Source organism: Mangifera indica, chromosome 11, assembly GCF_011075055.1.
Source record: "Mangifera indica cultivar Alphonso chromosome 11, CATAS_Mindica_2.1, whole genome shotgun sequence".
NCBI lineage: Eukaryota > Viridiplantae > Streptophyta > Magnoliopsida > Sapindales > Anacardiaceae > Mangifera > Mangifera indica.
Window position 1 is genome coordinate 6,009,022 of NC_058147.1, and position 14,380 is coordinate 6,023,401.

General features: G+C 28.5%; 2 protein-coding genes across 3 annotated transcripts; one reads left to right on the forward strand and one right to left on the reverse strand.

The window, feature by feature from the left end:
- The first annotated feature begins 6,634 nt into the window (after positions 1-6,634).
- LOC123229745 (two-component response regulator ORR9-like) lies at positions 6,635-9,216 on the forward strand. Its single transcript, XM_044655677.1, has 5 exons — positions 6,635-7,079; positions 7,190-7,302; positions 8,321-8,398; positions 8,636-8,703; positions 8,791-9,216. Exons 1-5 carry the CDS (start codon positions 6,884-6,886, stop codon positions 9,056-9,058), a joined length of 723 nt encoding a protein of 240 aa, XP_044511612.1. The 5' UTR covers positions 6,635-6,883; the 3' UTR covers positions 9,059-9,216.
- LOC123229744 (protein disulfide-isomerase-like) lies at positions 8,689-14,380 on the reverse strand. 2 transcript variants are annotated; one of them, XM_044655676.1, is made up of 11 exons: positions 14,079-14,380; positions 13,573-13,603; positions 13,195-13,482; positions 12,920-13,108; positions 12,719-12,844; positions 11,868-12,005; positions 11,654-11,773; positions 11,353-11,470; positions 10,764-10,876; positions 10,068-10,279; positions 8,689-8,898 (listed from the first exon to the last, which is right to left on the reverse strand). In XM_044655676.1, the coding sequence occupies exons 1-10, from the start codon at positions 14,258-14,260 to the stop codon at positions 10,073-10,075; spliced, it is 1,512 nt and encodes a 503-aa protein (XP_044511611.1). In that variant the 5' UTR covers positions 14,261-14,380; the 3' UTR covers positions 8,689-8,898; positions 10,068-10,072. The 2 variants fall into 2 exon arrangements, with proteins under 2 accessions (XP_044511611.1, XP_044511610.1); XM_044655675.1 differs by lacking the exon at positions 8,689-8,898 and having other exon boundaries at positions 9,775-10,279; positions 14,079-14,379.

Below are 14,380 nucleotides of genomic sequence, written 5' to 3' on the forward strand. Positions count from 1 at the left end.
AGAAGATTTGATTTGATATAAAGGGACGCATGCATAAAATTAAAGAGTTGTTTCACCAGAGAGTATCGATAAATACAAATTAGAGTCATATCTAATAAAAAATAATATTATATGTATATATTTTTTATATATAATTTAAATATAAGTAATATTATATATACATATTTTTAATATATAATTTAGATATACAGATGATATATCATTATATAATTATGTATTACTTTATCTTTAATTCAAAAATTATCCAATCACATAATGACACATTATCATATTCAAATTATATGCTAAAAGTATATATACATACTCTTATTATTTACATATATAGATGATATATCATTATGTGATTAAATATTATTTTATTTTTAATTCAAAATTATTTAATCACATAATATATATATATATATATATATATATATACACACACACACACACACACACACACCTAAATTATATATAAAAAATATATACACATAATTTTATTGAATGTAATATAGATTATGATAATAGGAATTAGTAATAGGGGTTGATTAATTAATTTCATTATTCACCATGGAAAGAGATAAATAAAATATAAATTGAGACAAAAAAATTTTGACTTGGTTCAACTAGATAGTGAAAGATATATGCCCATAATTATGTTATAAATGGTCTTTGTTGTATATAAAAAGACATATGTCATAAGAATGACTTAAATTTAGACAAGAGTCTTATGAGGATAGTTAGAATTTTTCATTTTTGCTATACCTCTAGTGTAATGATATGCTTAACACAACTTTATTTTTTTTTGGTCTTTTCCTTAGTATTGGTCTTTAATATTTGTAAGATGAAGAGTGGAAGTTATATTCTAATGATATATTTGGTTATTTTTTATTTAAATATAATTTTAAAGATTTATTTTTTATTTTAATTGAAATAAAATTGAATATTTATATTAACAACATCAATAAAATTATATACATTATTAGATACGGGTCCACCCATGACGGGTCGATTCAATCCAGTTTTCTTAACTACTAAAGGGCAGTTATTGATGATTAATAATTGACAGTTTGACTCTTATATAAAGTCCTAACTGCCTTCTCAAAAGAATATACGTCATTTTTTTTTTGTAAAGAGAATAATTCTCCACGTAACACACAAATTGGCACAGATCTTGTCTCCCTAATTGAAAAACAATACGTAGTGCAAATTGGGTTGTGGAAATACGCTAATGTCGATACCTTACACCGTATACGAAGAAACTTCATCGAAAATTACTTCGGGTACGCAAATCTTTATGTATAGAATTCATAGAATTTAATCCTGACATGTTTGATTATTCTCAACATACACAAATTATAATATATCACTATGTGATTATGTATTATTTTATCTCTAATTTTAAACTACCTAATTACATAGTGATATATCATTATTTATATATAAAATTGTGTATATAACACTACTTTAATGACATAGTCTTAATTTCGTAAAGATTATAGTTTTCTCTTGTATACATGGAAAAAATAGGAAAAGAATCGCATAAATGTTGAAGAGATATATTACTTTATAAAATTTTTCTCGTTGTCTTTGAATACAAGGTTTATTTGCACTTCTAGATATTTTGTGAATAAAAGACGTATTTAATTATTATTCTTATAATTAGTCGTTTATCAAAACCCACTATATGTCATACTTATAATTTCGGTGAAAAAAAAAATCTATCTTATCAAAAAAAAAATCTTATAATAAAAAAGATGATTAAATATAAATTATTATCATATTTGATATATATTTATTGTTAGATTGAATATATTAATCTAAAATAATATTTTAATATCTAAATTCAATGGTGCATATGTATAATCTTGATAAATTTATATGAGAACATTTTATTTTTATTATTATTAATATTATATTGTGGTATGAATAATCTATCTTGACAGTCATCAATTCTCCTTAAATATTAATTATGAACATATCAACTTGTATTATTTATATTCAATAAATTAAGAAAAGGACCACTACTACATAAACAGAATTTAAATATATAAAACAAGTATATATATATATTATGTTATTATATGATTGAATGTTATTTTATGCTTAATTTAAAATAATTCATTCACGTGATGATATATTATTTATGTATAAATTTTGTGTATTTAAAATATATACACATGATTTTATTGTAAAAGGAATATCAATTTTGTATAATTTTCGATGAAATAAAATTATATATACATATTTTAAGTATACGAATAAGTACATACTTAATGCATGTCATCATATGATTAAGTGATTTTAAATTAAGAAAAAAATAATACTCAATCATACGATAACACACATAAATGTATATATATTTGTGTATTTAAAGTGTAAATACATAGGATTAAACTTTTAGTAAAACTATGTACATATATTTTCATATGATTAGATGATTCTGAATTAAAAATAAAATAATACTCAATCATGTGATGGAATAAATTTGCATAATATTGTTTTTAAACCTTATGGTAAATAAATTTTTGGGCCTACTATTGACAATTATGTACCTATGTATGAAAGAGAATATTGAAGGGTAGCAAAATTTGAAATCTTTACATAAGAAATTGCTTAGGATGTTAAAGTGATTAAGGCATATTTTGTCATTATTCAACCGACATCACAAAATGATTTAAACATCTTGATTAATTCTTAAATTTAGGAAGAGTTATGTTGGAAATAAAGTTTTTGTTTTAAGTGTGGTACAAAATGAACTTAACTTTACCTTGATTAGACACTCATGTGTGCCCCCAACTATTCTTAAAAAACTTAACTCCAATCCAAATCAAATTATGAATTCACAATTCACACCACTGTTGTGTTAATTTAGGCTCTTTTGGGGTCATGTCATGACTACCACTTTCTTATTATTTTTCACTAATTAAAATGGCGGAGCCATAACCAGATTGTATATCATATTATATATTAAAAAATTAATTTTACATATTATATATTAAATATCGTATCATATCATATGATATATTTTTTTAAAAATAAAATAATAAAATAATAAAAAATATAATAGACACGTTATTATTTTAAAAAATATCATTAACACGTATAAAAATTTAAAATTTCTTATATATACTTTTATTATATCATTATTTTATTTAAAAAGTGTATCGATCTGTATTGATAATACGTATTATATCGTATGATACATCTATTGTATTGTATTAATTATGATACACTTCATAATACATATCATATTTTATTTGTATCGTAAAATATGTATTGTGTATCATAAGATATTAATAACTATAGTTGAAGAACACACTTTTGATTATATAATTGTATATATAAATAATATATTATCATATAATTAGATATTATTTTATCTTTAATTTAAAATTATTCAATTACATTATCATATATTATTTATATATTCATCTATATATAAAAGTATACAAATATATATTTTTATTATTTTGAAAATGGGTAAATCTATGATTAGTTGGTAAATTCACATTTTAATTTATTAATTATTGGGTAAATTTATATTGATTAAGATTGTCAACCAAAAAATCTTTTGATGATGATTCCATGCCTTACCAAATAAAAGCATAATCTTGTTCTTGTGCATCAAGGAGATTTGATTTGATATAAAGGGGTTCATGCATAAACTTCACCATTAATTATGTGTTCATATATTTCTATTTTTTATATAAAAATGTGGTCTGGTTAAAAGATAATGACATTTAGTGTCTCCTATAGATTGAGATCGGTATCACAGAACGGTTAATTAATTCTAATATTTAATATAATAAAATATAAATTGATAAAAAAAAATTATTATGATTCAATCAGATAGCCAATGATATATGTCCACAATTGAGTTATTAATTATCTTATTGTTAATAAAATGGCATGTGTCCTCGACTTGAAATAATTTAATTTTGGATAAAGGTCGTAAGGGGCATGTGGTGAGAGGAAATTAAAAATTATTCTGATAATTTATATTTTATTATTTATATATTTTGTTTGATTTATAAGTAATAAAATATTTTAGTAATATTTTATTATCAATGGTAATGTTACAGATAATATAAAAGGTAATTTGATTATTACTCATATATTAGGTATTAAAAAATTACTAAGGTAATATTGATTTTATTATAACTATATTTTTATTTATTAATTTTTTAAGCAAAAATAATCTTATTTTTAATTAATATAAAAAATATTTTCGAAAAATTATACCCAATAATATTTAAGTAAAATAATATAATAATAATTTATATCTATCTAATTTTATCAAATATAGTAATAATTTATATTTAATAATTTTTAAAATAATTTATTTTTAAGATAATTTTTCAATTTTAATAATAAAATATTCTTCAAATCACTACCCTTTTCTTACGGAAAACTTTTTGCCTATCTTATCATATTAATCTTCCATATTTTTAGGGGAAAAAGTAACTGATACGTTCAAATGCCAAATTTGATTATTCATTATTTAAATATGATTTTCAAGATTTGTTTTTATTTTAATTGAAATAAGGTCAACAAAGTTACCTTAACAACATGGTGTTAGAGAGACAATAACTTCCCCTTTAGACACAGGGAAAAAAAAAAACAAAAGATTAAATATCTTATGATGTTAGAGAGATTAAAATATATTTTTTAATTCTTTGTAAAAAAATAATTATTAACGGTTGGACTCCTTTTCAATCCTTTGAAGAACTCTTTGTAAAAAAATATTTTTTAATTCAAAGTCTATATATTCTATGTTTTGTGGATTGAAAACTTGTCTAATCGTTAGCTATTTATTCTATTATTTATTTAATTTTTTAAAATAAAACATATGAAACATATAAAATATAATTTTAAATACGTATTATGTAAATTAGTTTTATTGATTTTAAATATTTTTTTTATTTAATCAATTTAATAAATTTGATTAAATTTAAAATAAATTAATATTTATATATAAATTAAATTAAATTATAAAATTAAAACTAATTTTGAAAATACTAATTGTAATTGAGGAAAGAGCGAGCGGTGAGAACGGGGAAAAGTCATATGAAATTTGTCGTGTAAAAGCAAAGACCAGAGGAGTGGTGGAGAAATCTCTTTTGATTTTTAGTTAGGAGAGAGATCTGACCCGACCTGACCCGTTCAATGTAGATAGCGTTGGTCAATAAAAGGCCCCACAAACATTACTTGTCCAAGTCAAACCAACTAAAATCAGTTACGCTTTTTTCTTTATGGAAATCAATAGCCAACAAACACGCTTTGCTTTTGGTTCAAAGAAAGATTTGGGATCCTCTCTTTCTTTTCTTTCTTTGCATCACACTATTTTTCACTTTAAGGTCAAATTTGTAAGGCTGTCTGTCTTTCTTATTGTTATTTAAACCCTAATTAATAATTAATAAATATAATTATTATTGTAATAATTGCTTAGTAAATAAATATATGTAAAATTCGGGGATAAAATTGTCAGGGGTGTGTGACACATGGAGGGAGCAACACGTGGTGGGCAGGTGTTAAAAAATTAAAACAAATAGGGAACCTTGTAATTTTCTACTTTGAACAAGGGACGCCCCTTCTACGGGGACATATTCGCAAAAATTGAAGATTTATGGCAGAAGAAAGTGACCCCCACAAAAGATTATATTTCATAAGGGTCCCACAAAGATTTCAAATTTTGTTCAGTGGGTCCCTGCCTATTTATTTCATGTTCCCTTCAAAATTATTACTTTACATTACAAGAAGAGCAAATTGCAAATGCTCAAAGGGAAAGAGCTTCAATCCATTCCATTCCATGGTCTTCTTCATCTTCTGTTTTTTCTCTGTTCTGTGCATGTCTGTCTGTGGTCCCTTTTTGGTAATTTTGCCTTTTTCATTCCTCTCAATTTTCATTATGGTGTTTCCTTGTGTCTGTTTAGACAAAAACAACAAGACCCATCTTTACCCCTGTGGTAATTTAGACAGAGCATATGGTGTCTCCTTGTGTCTGTTTGGCCAAAAACAAGAAGACCCATCTTTACCCTGTGGTAATTTAGACAGTGTGTATTATGTATCATATCATATATTAAAAATTTAATTTTTTATCATATATTTTAATATAATTTTAAAAAAATAATAATTAATATAAAATATTTTTAAAAAATTAAAATTATATTATATATCTTTATTATATGGGTATTTTATAAGAAAAGATACATTAATAAAATATATTATATTATATGATATATTTATTATATTATATTAATTTAATATAACTTATAATACGTATTATTTTTATACCATATTATATCATAAAATATTGATAATAATATATAAATTCTCAAAAAAAGAATTTAAATTTAAATTTTATTAATATTATATTAAAACAATATTTTTAACTTTAATTAGTATAATGATTATAAACCAATTATTAAATTTAAAATTTATTTAATTAATATAACTTATATAAGGGTTTAAAAAATTAAAAAAAAAAACAAGGCTACCTTTTTATTTTCAATTATTATTATTATTATTATTGGGAAATAAATAAATAAATAGTAAAAATAGTTAGGAAAAATAAACACAATGATGACTTAAATGGGGGAAAAAAAGATCTCCGGATTTTCCTTATTAATAAAACAAAATCCAATCAAAAGGACGCCATAAAGATAGAGAAATATGAGTGGTTGTACCAACAATGTATGCAGAATCTAGGAAGAGATTTTGGCAACTAAAAACACTTCCTTTATCTCTCATCGACCTCATAATAAGAACTCCAGTCTCTTCCTTCATCTTTCATAAATCATACCCACCAACGCACGCTAGCTAGCTACCTTCTCCCTTTCACCTCTTAATCTTTTTCTTTATATAAACATTCATAGTTTGAAGACATAATTCATTTTATTTAATGGAGTTGAAATCAGAATCTGCGAAGGTTGAAGATACCCAGCAAGTTATACTACTTGAACAACAAAAGGAAGAAGAAGAAGATGATGAGAAACAGAAACAGCAATTACAACAAAGTTTTCATGTTTTGGCAGTTGATGATAGTGTCATTGACAGGAAGCTTTTAGAGAAGCTCCTTAAAGTTTCTTCCTATCAAGGTAATGATTTTTATTAATTTATTAACATGGGGATTGAGTTGTTTGATCATTAAAATTTTTTTTTTTTTTATTCTTATATGCATTTTGATGTTTTGTTCTTGTTGTTGTAGTGACTTGTGTGGATTCTGGAGATAAAGCTTTGGAATTTCTAGGTCTGATTGATAAACTAGACACTCCTACTGATTCTACTTCTTCATCTCCTCCGCAGTCATTACAGCAAGAGGTAAAATTAATCTCTTTACTCTCTTTTAGATTCTCACATGTGTTTAAAGAAAATAATAAGCTGTTGATCTCCAAAACAAACCAACTTACTCATATACCATTTGTTTTTTCCTCAACTTTTCCATTTCTGATATCCACTTAGGGGAATTAACTTTAATCTCTCTGTCAGTGAAATCCTCCTGAGGAGAGTGAAGTTTTGAGTTTAATATGAACTTGTGTCGGTTAGGATTAAGGCAAAAGTTGTTGTTAATTAGCTTAATGGATAATTGGTTTGCAATATTCAATGTAGAAATCAGTCCCTTCACGTTCTCATTCATTACTGACATATCGTTATCAAAGATGAAAAAGGAAGGCAAACGCAAAGGCAAAGTAGCCAGAAAGGCTTTTGATTTAGTATAATTAATTAGCCAATTAGAACCCATCTGTAGATATTAGCCTGCTTTTATACTTATAATATAATCAACAAATTTGTGAGCTTTGAAACATTAGTTTATCCAAAATCACAACAAATATTCATAAAGGGGCCACACAGATGGAGAAATTCAGCTTTTATATAGTTAAGGAGATCTGTCTTTCTGTCGACATTAACAACCTGGAAATGCAATCCCATTTTGCTTCTCAATTTCTGTGCCAATTCAATATTTTGCCTGTGGACCTCTGTGATTTCTTGCATGTTTTATGAACTGGTAGGTTTGTCCTTGACATTTTTGCCCAATAAATTCTAGGACAAGCCACATTAATGAGAATCAAGCCAAACAAAATTTTCCCCACCTACGGATATATGTTTGACGAATAACCCTATTTTCACAAACAATGAACACAAATTTATGTATAAATAATATCACATCACCATTTGATTGAGTGTTTTTGTATCTCTAATTTAAAATCACTAAATTATATGGTAATATGTCATTATTTGTGTTCAAATTTGTGCTCATATTTGTATTGTATGTTTTACATAAACTGTGTGCTAGTAATTCAGAGTGTCTGAAATTAATGTTTATGATCAAATATTGCAGGGATCCAAGGTGAACTTGATCATGACAGACTTCTGTATGCCGGGAATGAGTGGTTATGATTTACTCAAACGAGTCAAGGTGAAGTCCATGATCTTAATTTGAAGCTATGTTAGTTTAGAGATAGCTGATATTTTCTTTTCTTGGTTTCTATGCATAGAAAATTTGGTAAGATGCTTCTCTGATAAGCAATAATCGAGTTGATTATCTGACTGTTGCTTCAAAAAGACACTAAAAAGTTGGGTAGAGCACAGCATTTTACATACAAGTTTATTATTTCTTAAACTGAAAAATTCTAAGTTTTGCTTAAACTTTCAGGGATCCTCCTGGAAAGATGTACCGGTTGTGGTCATGTCATCAGAAAATGTACCTTCAAGAATCAGCATGTCAGTTCTTTATTAACTAATTCTTTTCAACTGTCTCCAAATCAAATTTATATCAACAAATTAACTAAAGTTTGTTTGAATTGTCAGGTGTCTGGAAGAAGGAGCAGAGGAGTTTCTGTTGAAGCCGCTTCAGTTATCAGACCTGGAGAAGCTTCAGCCCCATCTTTTAAAATCCCTAAATATGAAGAGCCAAACCTGTACAGAAAGGGAGGAGGAGTTGAGGGAGGACAACAACAGCAATAACAACAGCTCTAACAATTATATAAACAACAGTAATAGTTTTAGCAAGAGGAAGGCTTTGTCAGCTGAGCCCTCAGAGAGGAGGCCTAAAATGAAAGAATTGGCAGTAGTATAATTTGATATTTTATTTTATTTTGATGGGAGATTGTGGTGTAATTAGTTTACAATAGAGAGTGCATTAATTTTCCTATATACATTGGTTATCTACTTGTTTAGTTGATTGATGACTGACAGGCTTTTCTATCAAACATATACATGAAATTACGAACCAAACCTGTCTTTCGGTTGACTGATTGAAAGGTAGATTATTTCAACTAAAAAACCTTAAATCATAATAATCTAGTTTGATTTTAATCATACTCCTTCAAGTCAAAATTAAAGATAATTTTAATTCAAATAAAAATAATTTAATGATTTAAAATCATGACTCAAAGTTGTGATTTTGATTTTTAACCCAAATTTTTGACTGACTGAAAAGGTAATGTTTTATTAAATAATAGATATAACGATATCATTTTAACAATTATTTCATATAATTTGAATCTGAGTCGAACCCTACATTTGAATCGAATTGAATCATTTACCTTACTTACAAGCTAGACAACCGAACTCTTTTTAACTTCAGCTCAGTTTCAAAGATGAGTTGAATCATATTACTTAAATCCGCTCAAATTTAAACTAAACAAATTTGAATTAAATTGAATCAAACCAAATCAAATCGAGTCTACTTTGGAATCCGAGCCAGCTTGGTTTAGTCCTATCCTTAGTAGAACAATTTTCTGGATATCAATGCCAACACAAAGCAGGAATAGGAGATTTCAAGCAACAAAATTTTCTAAGGTAAGAAAATCCCAAACCACTGGGCATTTAATTAAAGGTATCTCTCCTACATGTAATTTACTATCTTTTTCATTCAGCCAAACCCACTGTTACAACTACGCTATTCCAAAAAGTAAACACGCGATAAAACAGCCGAAAATGCCTCCCATTTATTCAAACAAAGTAAGGGGAAGGAAGGACATCAGGCGATTCTTTTCCTTGCTGCTGTTGTTGGGTATCACAGCCGCAAAGCACAATACAAAATGCACATGTCTCTTAACTCTACTGAGAAAAGCTGCATGTACCTTCTTTAAAGCTCATCTTTTGCAGATGATTCTGCTTTAACAGATTCTTGAGGAGCAGATTTATCCCTGTTCTTCTCAATGAATTGGATAATGTCTTCCTTGGTCCTATCCCCCTCATAAGCCACTACCTTTCCACTAGCTGACCTCAAGTACACCGTTGGGAAACCTTTAACATCAAAAGTGTCACTTGGGATATCATTTGCAGTTGCATCCTAGACAAACACGAGCATATCATGTCAAAAAGAATACTTTCAACTACAAATATATTTATGCTGAAGGCTGTGCGCAGCAGAGATGAACATATAGAAACATGAAGATAAGCAAAATAATGAAATATCAAATGGTAACAAGGTAAAATTGAATAGAGTCGAGTCGAATAAAATAATTTAATGCGCAAAAACTAGCTATTCATATATTGGACAAGGCATCATGTCCGTGTGCCAATCATTCTACTAGACCCAATTAGGTTGCTGCACATGTTTAGGACCAAAAAACCATTGCCCAAATTAGTGTCAAGCAGACAAGTTTCAGACATAAAACAATAAATTTGATTATTGATGTCATGGAGACTAAGGATCCACACCAGTGCAAGCAATAATCAATTAAATTAAATTTCTATCTGACGATCACACTGAAATACTAGTTGAAGCCATAGAGGGTCATCTTTAGAGGTAGAAAAGTTGAAAAAAGTCTTACAAATTTTGCGATAACAACGTCCGCATCATTTTTATAAGAGACGGCAACTTCATCCAAGATTGGAGCCAATTTTTTGCAGTGTCCACACCAAGGAGCATAAAACTCTAGCAGAACTGCGTAGAGCAAAATGTCAACATACATTACATTTCAAAATTCACTTGAGTAGTGAAATAAGACAAAGCATCAAAGAGCAGGAAATGGTAGTTATATTCACAATTATTAAGCAGATTCATCTATGCAAATTCGTTAATTACAAATTTCCATTTTTAACTGTAAAATTAGCTGTCCATTGATGTTTCAAATAAAAGAATTAAAAAGTAAATGCATGCCAGCAGTGATCACAGCCTAAAAAGAATAAGTAATGGTAATTGCTGAGGCTCTGTTTAATAAAAATAGATTTTGTAGCAAATATAATAAATTGACAAAAAACATTCCATGATTTCTTATAGAAACGTGACACAAATCCTAGAACGAAGAAGCATTTTTAGCACAACCACCCAACACAAACCACCAGAAAAGACACAGGATTTCAAGCACAGTAAGCAACACATAAAAAATCCATCAAGTGAGAAAAAATTTAAAAACACACCATTTTTTCCAGACTTGAAAACCATTTCCTGAATGCTTTCAGCAACAACCACCTTCACAGGCTCATTGTTCTCTTCAGGAATAGGCTCAGATTTTTTGTATGGTTGAATTTTCCCTCCCTGCAAGTAAAAACTTTCATAAAAAAGATGCTTTCTATGGAAGGACTTAGTAACACACACCTTCTACAATAGAACAAATAAAGTTATATTTAACAAATAAAATATTAACTTGGCAAAACATTATGAAATTCTCTATTCTCATTGAGGAAAAAGTGCAATGAATACAAGAAGCAGATATATCACCTTGTATTCCTTCATCCAAGATGCAATTTGATCAGCCTCCAAATTAGGCTTCAAATACTTCTGCCCATCAGTTGCCTGTACAATGATGAGAGGCACTTGGCTTTCTTTGAGTCCAAAGTACTGTTGTTCAATCAATAAGAAACAATTGAAATATCAGATAAATATATCAAATTTGAAACCATAAATAGAAACTAGCAGATCAATGCATACCAACCTGGAAAGCAGCTTTACTAGCATCAAGATCTCCCATCAGAAAACTGATGCCCTGTCCTTTGTATTGATCAGCAACTTCACGATATTTCGATTTGAAAGAATCAGCACCTTCACTGTTGAAGTTCATAAACAACATTGCCTATATTTGCAATTTTACAAAAAAAATTAGACAATGTTCCAGTAAGGGTTAGTTTGTTAAACAGAATCAGAAATTTTGCTGCCACAATATTCAATAATATTACAAACAAATTAAATTTAGTTAAAAATAAAAAAGGAACAAGGAAAACAGAAGATGAAAGATATAAGACATTTAGAGTATCTATATGAAAGGGTCAACATATCCCTTCCTAAACATATAAAGAACGTGACATTAAATTTATTTTTTTAGAGGAAGATGCAGAAAATGGCAATCCAAGACTGCTGCACTTACCTGTGACATAAAGGCCTATCCACAAAAAGAAGAAAAAATCTAAAAGCGGTTTTAGAGACTAAAGGTTGTGAGTTCACAAAGATCTTATTCTGTAACAAGAATTTGTTGCAACGAAACAGCAAAGAAATTACTATGCTCCCAAACTATAATCTAATCTCTGATGCCAGATATGGAGAGATCATTTTGAAGCCTCCTAGACCTTTTCTACTTCTGATTTCATTTACCCTATAACCAGCTATACCATGAACCCACATGGAAACTCGGCTTAGCTTTTCAGAATGATAATGTTATTACATGAGAAAAAAGCTACTCACTGCTAAACAAGGAGAATGGAGATAAGACGATTTCCATGCATAATTGTATAATTATAAAGTTCTAAAATAAATTGAAAAGGACAGTGTAATTTATATACTGGTGCACACCTTTGCATTAGGACTGTTAAAGAATTTCATAACAAAAGGGTGCAAGCTTGGGTCACTGCTAAACACAGTCACAAGGGGAATGCTAGCTTCTTCAACAAACTTCTCAAGAGTATCCACCTTAAAATCCTGGAAGCATGTAACTTCAGCAAGTTAGCTGCTTGAGCATAGCTTGACAGAACCATTTACAAAAGTTTACTATACCTTGGAGTCAACAAAGATTTCATCAAAAGGCTTGAACAACCTCACTACCGGGCCAGTCACAGATGAATCTCCATGTGGAAGGATTTTAGCGTTCAGTGTATGACCAAACTCATACTCTGATCTCAATTTCTCAGCAACAGCTGTGAAGTTGTCAAACTCCTCTCCAGATAAGTTCGGGAAAACCCCAACCTAAAAAACATGCATAAATGTTCAAACAAACCTTTGAATTTCCTCTAACTAAACAAATAAAACCAAAGTATTCATGTCAAACGCACAACAACTATCTTCTTCTCATCAATAAAACTACTAGCATCTTCTGCAGTCTTTATTTCAGTAGATGCAGGACCACTCTGTTTCTTTAAATAAGCAACAATACCCTCAGCATCACGGGGGCCTTTGTATTCTTGAATAGACTTCCCACCATCTCTCAAAATCTTAAGTGAGGGGAAACCCCTAATATCAAACTTAGTGGTAAGATCTTTGTTTGCTTCGTCATTAGCATCAACTTTGGCAAGAACAATTGGGGGGTCAAGAGTACTCAAAATAGATGCAGCTTTCTCATACTACAAATAACAATAGACACTTTGTTAATTTGTTATCAGCAAATTGAACAAGCATTATAAATATCATATAAAACAAGGGTAGATAAGTACCTCTGGAGCAAGATTTTTGCAGTGGACACACCTGAAAAATGATAGAGTCAACAAGTAACAAAATATATGGAAACTCAAATTCCAATAATAAAACGATTTTACTAGAACTTAATCAGCAACATGCAATTGATAAATATTACGATTTCAGGTTGAAGTTGGCTCAGAGAAACTACAGAATTGTCCAAAAAAAAAAGAGAGAGAGAGAGAGAGACATGCATTCAACAAAAACAAAATTAAAAAATTAATAACTAATTAGTAAAATAATATAAAAACCAGCCGAATTAAAAATTAAAATAAACAAATTAAGATAACAAAGAATGTATAGCCTGCAACTCTAGATTAATCAAACATTAGAAAAATTCCTTAAGCCATAGAATGAAATTAAAATCTCGTGAAAAACAAATCAACAAAAAGAGGAGCTAAATTTAAAATCTGCAGAGGACCAAACACAGTTAACTAGATATGTAGAAGTTAAAAAAAAAAATCAAAGGAAGTGAAGATTATACCAAGGCGCGTAAAATTCAACGACGATGAACTTGTGTTTACTAACAGTGTCATCAAAGTTGGAGTGATCCAAAGTGACGACGAACTCCTTGGATTCGGTGCTCTTGCTCTCTTCAGCAAAGACCGCCGTGAGGAAACAGGCGATCAGCATCACTAGAGGAAATATCAGCGATTTGATCGCCATGATCACAGCTCTCTTTCTGAAAAAATATCTTCTGATACTCTTTCTTAAACTTTTAATCAGAAATTGGAGGATTTTGTGGCGGTGTGAGTCAGAAAGAGAACGCGACAAACATGGTACTGG